The following is a 13315-nucleotide window of genomic DNA, read 5'->3' as shown; positions in this document are numbered from 1 at the left end:
AGGCAATGGTTAAAATCCCAATCTGAAGGCTAGAGATGAGATGATGAGACAACCCAACTCCAGCAGGCAGATTTAAAACAGGCAAAAAAGGGCAAATTCCTCTGTTTTCTGCCTTTTGTCCTATTCAAGCCCTTAACAGATTGGCTGATGCCTAGTCACATTGGGGAGAGCAGTTTACAGAGTTTGCTGATTCAGATGCTAATCTCATCCAGAAACACTCAAAAACACACCCAGAAGTAATCTTTAATCTGGGCACCCTGTGGACAGTCAAATTGACACATAACATTAGTCATCACAATGCTTGAGGTCTTTGAAGGCAGAAGGTCTTTGCTCACCATTATATTCCCAGTATCTAGCACAGTAAACAGTTGATCGGATTGGCTGAATATGTTAATGAAATTGAGTACACCCAGTTACATATAATCCAGTTTCTACTAGAATTTTTTTCTCTATTAGCCTAATGAATTGTGTAGTATTGGAAATTTCCTAAAAGACCACATTTTCTTCTTGGGATTTTATATTCTGCATCAGTGATTTCCACACCATAGCCTGGCAAAAGTTGCAAGTGATTGGATCCATAAATTTTCACCTACCTAGACTTTTGTATTTTCTTTCCAACTTTGCTACGCATTTCTAGTATAGGAGATCACAGCTAAAAATCATGATTTGGTGAGAAAGAAGAAAGAAGAAATGAAGCTATATTTTTTAAAAGTGGTCTTGAGGAGAAAAAGTAAAGGCATAGCTATCACCAAATTAGCCACTATAGTTCTGGCATTCCCACAATTAGGACATTCTTGAACTCAGTGCCTGGAATTGGGTAGTCTTTGTAAAATCCTCCTTTGGAACTTAGAATTTAGATTTTCAACAATTGGCATTGTGATTAAAATTTATTTTGAAAATATACCTTTATAACAATTGGCAGTAAATGATTAAAATTTATTTTGGAAATATACCTTTACTCTTCTAACTGATTCAATATGCAATGACTGTTGAATGAATATATATTTATGAATTTGTGAAAAAGCAAAATTTAACTGAATATTAAGATCAAATTGGCTTTATTCAGCAATTCATGAATCAAGCAGCATGCCATCTAGAAAGGGGAAAAGGAGCTCCATGGAGCTGTACATAATGAAAGTCTTTTATAGGTGGATGGAGGCAGAAAAAAGAATTTTCTAACCAACAGTGGATTATTTCAGGCAAGGTCACCTTCCTTTGAGGGAAGGGCAGGGGGTCTATCAAGAAGATTACCTCACTAGTGCTGATTAAGTAATACCAGATTGACTGGTTAAAGGTCACATTTCTGGGAGAGGCTGAAACTGCAATTAGATTAGATATAAATCCTTGGTTTGCTGACCTGGGACTTAGCACAAGTGACTCCATTTTGAACCTGTTGTCTCTTTTTTTTCTTTACAAATTCCTCCTATATGCCAAGCACTGCTCTAGGCATTAGGGATATAATGGTGAAGAAACAAGCCAAGTTTTATGTTTGTTTGTATGAAAAAATGTAAACATATACAAATGTAAACATATACAAAGTGACTTCTAACTACACACCATCCATCTTAAATAATATCAACTCATAGTTGACCTTCTTTCATTACTAACCTACCTCTCTATCCCTCCCCCTATATTATTTTGAAGCAAATTGAAGATGTCATATTGTTTCATCCATAAATATATTGGCATATATCTCTAAAAGAGAAGTATTCTTTAACCATAACCATAACCCACCTAAAAACAACAAATTCAGGGCACCTGGGTGGCTCAGTCGGTTCAGCATACAACTTCAGCTCAGGTCACGGTCTCGTGGTTCATGAGTTCTGAGTTTGAGCCCTGTGTTGGGCTCTGTGCTGACATCTCAGAGCCTGGAGTCTGCTCTGGATTCTGTGTCTCCCTCTCTCTCTGCTCCTTCCCCGCTCACACTCTATCTCTCTCTCAAAAGTAAATAAACATTAAAAAAAAACAACAACAAATTCAATAATCTGGAGCTTACATTGCTTCTTGGCCTTTTGGCTAAGATCAAGTGTAGTATCTGTTCTTATCAGTTTAATAATCTGGAGCTTACATTCTAATAGGAGACACAAACAAGGAACAAACAAGCAAAAAACCAAATGATATTAAGCAGTGATGATAAAAATAAGGTCCATTTGGTGGTCAGAGCAACCCTCTGTTAAGGAGGCAACATTTACTGAGGAACATGTGTAACATGAGGGAGCAAGGCATGTGACTGTCTGGAGGAAGTGTTCCTGAGAGGCTCCAGCTAGTGCAAAGGCCTGAGGCAGAGCTCAGTGTTCAAAGAATAGTAAGAAGGCCTATGAGTCTGGTAGGGCTAAGTGGAAAGAAGAAAAGAAGGATATAAATTTGGAGTGGCCACTGGGGCCATGATAAAGATGACTTCAGATCTGATTCTTATTATGTATGATGGACAGCCACTGGAAGGTTTTGAGCAGGGGAGTGACATGACCTGATTTATGATTATAAAGGATCATTCTGGCTGCTGTGTCGAGAACAGTGTAGAGGAGGACATTTGTCACAGAACAAATATAGAAACGGGGAGACCGATTAGAAAGCTACTGCAGGGGCGCCTGGGTGGCACAGTCAGTTAAGTATCCAACTTTGGCTCTGGTCATGATCTTACGGTTCATGGGTTTGAGCCCCGTGTAGGGCTCTGTGTTGACATCTCAGAGCCTAGAACCTGCTTTGGATCCTGTGTCTCCCTCTCTCTCTGCCCCTCCCCCACTTGCACTCTGTCTCTGTCTACAATAAATATTTTTTTAAAAAATTAAAAAAAAAAAAAGAAAGCTTTGCAGTAGTCCAGGGGATTGCCGATGGTAAAGTGGTGATGAACTTGGGCAGTAGCGGTGGAGATGATATAATAAGAAGTTATTTATTTCTAGATAAGAGTAAATCTACAGCTAACAGGATTGGCTGACAAGACAAAAAATGTAGGGCATGTGAGAGAAACCCAAGTCAAAGTTGACTTCAGGATATTTGGCCTGACCAACTAGTGCCATTTCCTAAAGTGGGGAATACTGGAAGAAGAACAGGTTTGGAGGGACTTGCAGGCACTAGATATATTAAGTTTGAGGTGCCTATTAAACATCCAAACAGAGATATCAATTAGATGACTAGATCTAGAGTTTATGAGCGAGATGAGGGCTGGATCTAAACATTTGAGAAATATCTGAGATGTCATAGGGCTGAAAGTCCTATGACTTTCTAAAAGTCATAGAGCTGGATGAAATCACCCAGTTAGGGAGGATAGAGAAGAGGAGAGGTTGGGAAGAAAACAGATCCAGCTGGGGTGCCTGGGTTAAGCATCAGTTAAGCATCTGACTCTTGATTTCAGCTCAGGTAATGATCTCATGTTCTCTCTCTCTGCCCCTCCTCCTCTCACATTCTTGTGTGCTCTCTCTCTCAAAAAAAACAAAAAAAGATCCAGTCAAGGAGCCTGAGAAGAGGCCAGTGAGGAAGGGGAAAGCCCTTCCTCAGGAGAGGGGATGTCCAAGAGCCATGCTTCTGTGAGATCAGTAAGATGAAGACTGAGAAATGGTCACAAGATTGGACTCTGTGGTGGCTATTGGTGAACTTGACAAGAATAGATTCAGTGGAGTGATGGGGATAAAAGCTTAAAGGTAGTGGATGAATGAAGTGATGAAGAAGTAAAAAGGGATCAAAGAAGTTGGGTGGCAGCTGGAAAGGAATATAAAGTCAAGGGAAGTTGTTAGGGTTGGGGTTTTGTTTGTTTTTGTTTTTTATGGAAGCCATTATAGCATGTTAGTATACTGATAGGAATAATCCCCTAGAGCATGAAAAACTGATGATGCAGGAGAGAGGAATAATTGCAGGAGCAAAGTCCCTGGGTAGGTGAGCTAGGTCAGGGAAGCTGGTGTACAAGTCAGGGAGATACATAGGAGCAAGTACAGCACATCCATTTCTATGGGAGAGAAGGCAGAGTATGTGGGTGCAGCTTATGGCATATTGACAGAGTTAGTGATTGGAGGATGTGGAAGTTCCTTCTGCCATTCTGTTTTCTCCATGAAATAATAGACAAGGACATCAACTGAAAGTGAGGATTTGAGGGATGGTATTTGCAGAGAGGAGAATGAAAGTGAATGGAAGAGTCAGTTGCCCGTAGTGTTGGAATGCCAGGCAGTGTTGGGGGCCTCCTTGAGATCTGTGTTCCATATGAAATGATCTTCAAAGTCAAACCTTTAATTGTGTTTTTCTCTTCTGTCTACAGTTCAGCTCCTCTCCAAACACTGAGGACTTGACTGCATCTTACTACAATTAACCCACACATCAGTCCATCAGCTATTATTTAATTTATTTATTATGAATTAATGTACATTACTATTCATTCATTCATTCATTCATTCAATCATATTTTTTGAGTTCTAGGCACCATTTTAGGTACTGGGGTTACAACAGAGAATAAAACAATGTGTAATTTCAGGGAACTTATTTTCCATATCCTAAAATATATGAGCTTCCATCTTTGGTAAACATAAATCCTCAGCGAAAACCAATTAGAAACTGGAAGTTTCCACATTTAAGTACTCAGAACTTGATTCGCCTAAAGGCTTAGAAAGAATACCAAAGCCCTGAGACAGATTGGGCCCAGCAAAGGAGTTAAGCACATGCAGCTGCCTCAGGGAATGCACCTTTATTTCTTTCCCACTAGTGCTGGGCTAGCTCTCTGGAATCCAGCCAAGTGCAGTAGACAGAAGAGTAATCTGCTGGAATTTTTGTCTTTATTGTCAGAGCAAGCATTCATCATTATCTCCAGAAGAGCATGAATTCATTGACCATCATCACAAAACAGGATCTGCCCCATCCAAATTCTCAGGACTACATAAACCCTAGAAGATACAACTTCCTTTGAACTCATAAATATGTCCAAAAGGCAAACAGAGCATACACTAAAAAGAGCTTATTAACTAACTACATCTTCTCATTTTATCTTCCTTTCTTTCTGACCTGTTTTGTCTTTTTCTTTTATTTCTTTCCTCTTTGCTCACTAATTTTCATCTGCTCTTTACTTTAATGAAATAAAAGGTCCTAGAATGCTAGCTCAGAAAGCCACTGTTTGACCATAGGCAGTGGTCACTGCAACTTCAGGAAGAAAGCTGGCTTTAATTGAAAGCAGAGTTTCCTCTGACTCTGGGCATATAGGTGCAAGAAGAAGAGTGGAGTGTGAGTATGGACTATGAGTTTCCTCCAGGAAGAGATTTGGGTCCTCTCTTTTGATCTCAGAGTTCACAGCTTTGTTACAATGAATAAATAAAGTGCATGTCTACTGGGTCCAGAAAAAAAAAAATGGAGTAAATGAGCTTTGTGCTCATGTATTCCTCTGCATTAACAGATACTTCTTGGGGCACCGGGGTGGCTTAGTCGGTTAAGCGTCCAACTTTGGCTCAGGTCATGATCTCACGGTCCCTGGGTATGAGCCCCGCCTTGGGCTCTGTGCTGACAGCTCAGAGCCTGGATCCTGCTTCAGATTCTGTGTCTCCCTCTCTCTCTGTCCCTCCCCCGTTCATGCCTTGTTTCTCTCTCTCTCTCTCTCTCTCAAAAATAAACATTAAAAAATACTTACATAAAATACATAAAAATACAGATACTTCTGTATCTTACTTACATACATAAAATACATACATACATCTTACTTACTTACATAAAATACATAAAAATACATAAAAAACAGATACTTCTTAGCTGTTGTTGCTAAAGGGAATATGGCAACAGAACTTTTTGTTCACTATGTGCAAGTAGCATGTTTCTGTGCCATACCTTCCTTTGTGCAGTAGGTGTCAGCCTCACACAGACTTTCTCTTGCTAAGTCCTTGTTCATAAGAAAATGACCCTCTTACCCACCCTTTCCCAGGTTAAAAGGATCACCTTCTTCCCATCCTAAGCATGCAAATCAATAATAAACAGTCACCCAGATACTGGAAACAGAGTTGTGCTAATGCAGTTGGAAAATGGCCAAACTGAGGACTATGTGAAGGAGGTGACAAATACTGAGGGGAGGGCAGAAGTCCTGTGAGTCACTGAACAGATGTTAACATAAAGGTGGCTCTCTAAAAGGTACAGTTATGACACCAATTTAAGAAGATGTGGACATGGCCCTGATCAAAGTCTTTAAGTAGCTATAGTGTCCTGGGAAAAGCTCTCCATGTGTAAACTATTGACATCCCACTTGCCCAGAAGTAGATTGTCTTGTCTTTGACCTCAGGCAAGACACTTCTCTGAGCCTCAGCTTCCTAATCTTTGTAAGAGGAAAAAGTAAGTGGCTTCTCTATCCAAAGTATTTAATAAGGAGGAGAAAAAACCCAGATGTTGTGCATAAAACAGTTTGTAGACTGTAAAGCACTGTTGAAATGCAGAAAGCAGAACAAAAGATACAAAGGCAAATGTAGAATAGTTATGAATAAAAATAATTCAGTGCTCAAAATTTAAGAAACGTCAGTTAATCATTTCTATAGATTTTTTTCAGCATGTTACACCAAGACTGTTTTTACTCTTTTGTGTTCAATGTTAGTCATGTGGAATTTTGACACACCTAGGGTTTATTTCACAAAAAGAATCCAACATCAAGAGAGCCATGTAATATGAATAAAAGGTTCTGTTAAAAGAGGGAAGAGTCCTAAGTACTAAGTACTTTAGTGGTGTGCTTAGTACCACTATATCCCAAGAATGGATTTGATCCCACAATCCTCCTTAACTTCTTTTTTTAAATTTTTTTTTAAAAGTTTGGGTTTTTTTTTTTTTTGAGAGAGAGAGAGAGAGAGAGAGAGAGAAAGTGGGAGAAGGGCAGAGAGAGAGGAAGAGAGAGAATTCCAAGCAGGCTCTGCACTGTCAGGGGTTCAAAATCATGAAATCATGACCTGAGCTGAAATCAAGAGTCCGACACTTAACCACCTGAGCCAGGCGCCCCTACCCTCCTTAACTTCTTTAATCATAAATTCAGCTGGCTAAAGCCTGCCATTTTGTGGTCAGTTTGCACTGATTTTGGCAAGAGAACTCAAATTCATCACATTCATGTTTTATCTCATATTAAATTGACACATTTAAATTAGAAATATAAATGTAACTGAAAGAACTCATGTTTGGGAAGGAGAAAGATTATTTGTTTTATACCTTAATGTTGAAATTTGGGCAGAAGTCTTCAAATCATACTGTTTAAAAATGAATCCATCAAATTTTTCCTCAATGCTTTGTCCTTCAGGAAAGTCCAGAAGCAACTCAAAATTGCCATGACTCATGCCCTCCCGTGGAGTTTTGTGCTATATATTCCTTACTTCTCTGTTCTTTTGATTGAAAATGCAATTTATGTATGTATGTATGTATGTATGTATGTATGTATGTATGTATGTATGTATAGCTGAGGCTTTCAATTTGCTGTATCTTGAAGTGGCAAAAGAAGAGGTTGAACTCCGAACCTTTGAAACTTCTTAGTACTTGCTGATTTGCTTAAGGGCAAAGTGAAAATATTGTGGATTGGACTTTATCTTATTTGGAAAGTCTTTGCTACAATAGCTCAACCATCCTTATCAAAAGGAATTAAGTATTTATTTTTCTTAAAATGCAGAGTTTTCCAAAATTCTGTTTTGGAACAGGAAAATTCAGAATTTTCCAAAAACTGAAGCCAAATTTCTGTATTTAGCAGTCAGCTTGGGGACCTTTGTTTTTTAGACCCACTTTAAAATCAAGTACTTTTGTTGGGGCACCTGGGTAGCTCAGTCGGTTAAGCGGCTGACTTCGGCTCAGGTCATGATCTCTTGGTTTGTTTGTTCGAGCCCTGTGTCGGGCTCTGTGCTGACAGCTCAGAGCCTGGAGCCTGATTCGGATTCTGTGTCTCCCTCTCTCTCTGCCCCTTCCCTGCTCATGCTCTGTCTCTCTCTGTCTCAAAAATAAATTAAAAAAAATAAAAAAAAAATTTTTTTTAAAAAGAAATAATTTTAGTTTAGATTTATAGTGTGGTCTGCTATATTGCTTCTTGCTGCTTTTTTCAAAGTACTTTACAATTATAAATAGATATCATTGCTCTCACCATAAGGCAGCAGTTCCTGGGTGAAATTCTTCATGGAAGCCAAGACACAATATCAACATAAGTTGGTAATTTCTTTTTTTCTTTTTTTTAAAGTTTTTTTTTTTTAATATTTATTTAGTTTTGAGAGAGAGAGAGACAGAGCGTGAGCAAGGGGAGGAGGAGAAAGAGAGGGAGACACAGAATCTGAAGCAGACTCCAGACTCTGAGTAATCAGCACAGAGCACGACGTGGGGCTTGAACTCACAAACTGTGAGTTCATGACCTGAGCCAAAGTCGGTCGCTCAACCGACTGAGCCACCCAGGGGCCCCAGTTGGTCATTTCTTCTCTAAATTTTTTTTTTTTAACGTTTATTTTTTTTTGAGACAGAGAGAGACAGAGCATGAATGGGGGAGGGTCAGAGAGAGGGAGACACAGAATCTGAAACAGGCTCCAGGCTCTGAGCTGTCAGCACAGAGCCCGATGCGGGGCTCGAACTCACGGACCGTGAGATCATGACCTGAGCCCAAGTCGGACGCTTAACCGACTGAGCCACCCAGGCGCCCCCAGTTGGTCATTTCTTAACATCAACACTCTGTTTTGTGATCAGAGAGGTCTTGATAGCTCTTCACTCCTTCCCCGAGCTGTCTTTCAGATAATTTATGCATGCAAAAAATACTAGAAGCTGTGAAAGGCTCCATCCTACCAGATTTTGTGTCATTCTTTCCTGGGTCCAGAGTGGGAGACATTTTCATCCTGCCTTAGCTAACACAGAATAGAGCTGTGAACAGTAAGGCTACTACCTCTTCCTGGTGATTCTTTCACCTATGCTCTTCACAGCTCACAGTTCTACTAAATGAACCTCTTTTACATTATTCTTAATTCTTTCCATTCCCCTCCCCCAGCCGCGAATTTCCTTCTATTTTCAGAAACTTGAAGACAAGGTCCCTACAACCTTCTCTCCTGTATCCTCAAATGATCCAGATATAAATATTTTAGCACAGTCGCCTGTGTATTTCTGAGGAAGTGTCTGCACAACCGGTCCCTTATTTATAAAGCTCACAAATGCTGTATGACCTGTAATGCTATACCAGCTAATGATCTCTCCCAGAACAGTTGACATGGAAGGATTTTACTTCCACTTCTCACAAGGAGAAAGATGGAGAATGAGAGACGATTACAAAGCAGAATATTTTAATCCATCTTCTCGGTGATCTTTGGGGGCTGTGTGCTAATATTTAAATTGAAGAGGAGGGAGGAGACGGACTGAGGATGGAGAGAAGCCGAGGAGATGGGGGCGGAGCTAGCTCAGCCTATAAAACCCCATGCTAAAAGGGAAGCACATTCGTGTGTGCCAGGGCCACTCTCCCGTAACCTAGAGAGATGGGGCAGTCTGTGCCGTGAGGACGGAGCTTGGAAGAAAGAAAACAAGGACAGGAAAACAAACGAGACATAAGAGGACATCTGGAGAAAGCGGAAGGCAGAAGACAGGGAGGGGAAAACAAACCCACAGCAGGTGGAAACAAGATCTAGAGCAAACCGGTCTGGTCCACAGTTGTTTTTCTGGAAGAGAAGAAAGTACCGGAGGACTGCCTTTTTTCCCTTCAGTTAATGAAAACTCTTATCTTCATCATAAAAGAAAAGGCTAAGGGGAGGTAAAGACAATCTTTGTTTTCTTGGGGGCAGAGCTGAATGAAACCCAGATTAGCTCTTTGAAGCGTCTAAAATAAGCCACTGCCTGGTACACATTGCAGAACCATTCTGGTCTCTGAAGATCTACATCCCCTTCAGGAAAATTCCAGCTGGAGTAGCTGGCACAGTTCTATTTTTATATTTAAATATCTATGTCTCTTTTCCCCCCACTTTTAACAACCCTTTCCTAGTTTGTAAGCACGAGTGACAAGAAAGTGTCAATACAGAATAGGAAGATTTTCAGTTTTTTTCTTTTATCTGCCTGAGTCTTTTTTAAGAGGGTAGGAGTGGTCCTTATTTCAGAAAAGGACATTTCAATTTGAAAGACAATCTCTTAAAATATATTTACACCCACACATATTTAGAAAGAGAGATACCTTTCGGAGGTTGAAATCCAATGGGAAAGATGGAAAAAGGAGCCAGGCACCGAAACAACACTGAAAAGAGCCACCCAGGTGGGAGCAAATCGGATACCACCCCGGAGTCTGGTTCTGGAGGGGGCGGAGTAGCCCTGAAGAAAGAAATTGGATTGGTCAGTGCTTGTGGTATCATTGTAGGTGAGTCCAATTTCCTTTCCCATCCACCACTCCTCCCCTTCTCTGGTGGTCCTCTTATGGAACCTATGCCCCCTCTAAAGTGCTATTTTTGCTTCCTACTCCCTTAGAAAAGGATTGTCATTCACCTGTGCTGTAACCCATCCCCAGAGGTCATATTTGATGGGTCTAGGAAGCTGTGTATGTCTTGCATCTCTTCCTTCAAAGCAGGCTGAGCAGTTCTGTCCAGTGTTCATAGAATGGAGCAAAGAGGGTTCACACACCTGGCTGACGGTCAGCATTGCCTGGGAGCTTGTTGAAAATACAAGTCTTCTGGCTCCACGCTTGAAGGTTCTGATCCAGTTGGCTTAAAGTGGGGCTAGGGAACCTGAATTTTTAACAGGGTTTCATGCAGCCATCTCTTTAGCAGGTTGGGGACTGTCTTGAGACATATTTAGCAAATGTTTTGTTGTTTTATGTCCTATGAAACATAGGGGGCCTAGGGAATGGATAATAAAAATGGCTACAATGGCGCTAATAATACCTTGCCTTCCTATAGCTTTTTTCATCTTATGCAGCACTTTTACTTTGTAAAGTAGATGTGATGGGGCTGTTATTCCCATTTCACAGATGAGGAAATAAATTATGGAGAAAGGGAGAGACAGATTGTGCCTCTCTGTAAACAGACAGTTTGCAGTTTCTCTAGTTGCCTGTGAGTCTGCCCATCTCCTAACATTCATGGAAGACCTTATGAGGCTCTCAAAGAATGACTAGAACGTGGAGTCAAGGAGGAACCGATGGTTAAAATGGGTCCCAGCTGGAAGACTTTGACTTTGAGGCTGGGGGGCCTGAGTGTTCCTGAGAGTGCCAGTATAGGCCACTCCAACCCCCTAACCACACACTGCTTGGCAGAGGGTCCCAAATATGGTTCTGTCTCTAGACAACACATCTTCCTCTTTCCAGAGAGGCCCTGGAGATGGATGGGCAATGGCTCATTACTTCAGAGAGTGAGCATTTCTTCTGTTTTTGGTAGAAGGTTTTACAGACTTCCCAGAGAATGGGGTGAGGGATGGTCAGGCCAGATATGTTTGTGTCCTCTCTCCAAAGTTCCTTTTGAACTTTTTTCTATTGCCCTATTGCCCTATTGTCCTACTGCCCATGAATCAGTGTCTCTGGATGAGCCCATATTACATGCACAGAGGCATTTTGGCACCCGAGCAATAATGACATTGGAGAACGCCCTTGAAATCAAATAAAATCAGTATAGTATTCAGATAATCCTCTTCACCTCTACACCCAGACTTTGGTGATCATGTTATCTCCACTCTATTTTCAAAATGGAATCCCATTCTATCTAATTCTCATGACTCTGGGAGGTTTTCCAGGCATCTACAGTTAAAAGAAATGTAATGTTATTTTAGAAAATTACAATCATGATCTGAATCTCTCATTACCTTTTCTTTGCTTCTCCTTTATCTCAATTGCTCAAAAAATGAGATCAGCAAAGTACTCAATACGTACAGCACATGCCAATTTATGGTCTATAAATAGCCCAGAGCCTGTTACCTCTTTCACCAGTTTGACTGATAGGATTAAGCATTTTCCTCCTCTTATTCATATGCAGATGTGTACACCTACATGCACACAAGCACAGTCAAACCTCTTTCCTGCCTCAGCCTTGCTCACCCACCTCTGTATATGTGCAGGTATTCAAGGGTGGAGGACATTTCTCTATATCCTGAGGTTGTTCTTGTCTCTTTCTTCAACAGGTTTCTAAATGTTGAAGAAATACAATCTTAGTTGGGTAAATATTACTACTGCTTTACCCACAATCTCATAGATTGAGCTTCAGTGTGAAAATAGTCCCAATATTCCCATTGACATTACAGTGACAAGAATAATAACTCTAAAGTAAAGGGAGATCCCAAATAGGTGATTTCAGAGAAATCAGGATATTTTTCCAAAGTGTGAGAATCTTTGTAGAGTTAATAGGCACTATTCTAGCTCCATTTAAACTAGGGTGAGACACAGATTTTCTCTAGGATTATATGGGGGCAAAATTTTTTCTGCTTTTGTCAGAAGGACATCTGCTTCCAGGAAAAAAAATTCTTGTTGCTTCCCCTCCTGCATGGCTGTTGAATTGCAGATATGCTGAGCAGCAGCCCCATTCTCTTCTAGAGGGGTTTCTGAGTGGATGATAGTGATTCAAGTTTTTTCAAGACCAAATGCAAAAATAGAAATGGCCTTTTCCATGCAGAATTCAGTGATCTGGTGTTCAACATCAAGACTGTGGAAGAAAGAGAATTAGAAGGCAAAAAGAGGAAAGAAATTTCCTAAGTGAGTCCGGTGATATGGTATGGGAAAGTAACATCTGCCCCAAATCCAACTATCTCATACCCAATTGACTTAGAGGGATAAGTTAAACTATATGTTTCATACAAGCTCATAAAATTTCATTAACAAGCATCATTGATGATCTAAAGTAGGAATAATAGAATGGTAGATGTTACAAGAATGTAGACTGAACTAATAGAAACCCATGCCCTAGAGTTACTTATAATATGACTGGAGAGATGACATTCATATACATTAAACAAATAACGAAATTAATGAAATAGTTGAGTTGTGTAAGAGCTGAATAAGGGCAAAGTTAGGTGAATGGTAGGAAGCACAAGGAGAGAAGTCTCATCCAGCACTAGATTAAGAAACATCTTGAGGATGTTGGAAAAGATGGGATAGAGAAGATGATTCTGGGAGATTTCATAGGTAAAACGTTGACAACTAGGGGCAGCTGGGTGGCTCATTTGGTTAAGCGTCCGACTTCGGCTCAGGTCATGATCTCACGGTCCATGAGTTCGAGCTCCGCGTCAGGCTCTGTGCTGACAGCTCAGAGACTGGAGCCTGCTTCAGATTCTGTGTCTCCCTCTCTCTCTGACCCTCCCCCGTTCATGCTCTGTCTCTCTCTGTCTCAAAAATAAATAAACATTAAAAAAAAAGAAACTTTAAAACGTTAACAACTAAACTGTTATTCCCTTGAGCAAAAAAAAAAAAAAAAAA

The 13315-nt window shown here is 40.4% G+C and overlaps 2 protein-coding genes and 1 pseudogene across 3 annotated transcripts in view; 2 read left to right on the top strand and 1 right to left on the bottom strand.

Annotated features, from left to right (window-relative positions):
* RNF212B (ring finger protein 212B) overlaps positions 1–10207 on the bottom strand; it is a 63761-nt gene extending 53554 nt beyond the window's left edge. For both annotated transcript variants that reach the window (XM_081795898.1, XM_081795899.1), the window contains exon 1: positions 10103–10207. The gene's annotated coding sequence lies outside the window, so the exon portion shown is untranslated. The remainder of the gene's footprint in view (positions 1–10102) is intronic.
* LOC132670614 (U2 spliceosomal RNA) lies at positions 1997–2116 on the top strand (annotated as a pseudogene).
* Positions 9362–13315, top strand: part of SLC7A8 (solute carrier family 7 member 8) — a 51907-nt gene continuing 47953 nt past the window's right edge. Inside the window, exons 1-2 of the mRNA XM_060619253.2 lie at positions 9362–9688; positions 10091–10282. Of these exons, the coding sequence (XP_060475236.1) occupies positions 10123–10282 (160 nt within the window). The 5' untranslated portion in view covers positions 9362–9688; positions 10091–10122. The remainder of the gene's footprint in view (positions 9689–10090; positions 10283–13315) is intronic.

This window comes from Panthera onca, chromosome B3 (genome assembly GCF_046562875.1).
Source record: "Panthera onca isolate mPanOnc1 chromosome B3, mPanOnc1 haplotype 2, whole genome shotgun sequence".
Taxonomy (NCBI): domain Eukaryota; kingdom Metazoa; phylum Chordata; class Mammalia; order Carnivora; family Felidae; genus Panthera; species Panthera onca.
This window is presented reverse-complemented; position numbering and strand designations above follow the sequence as displayed.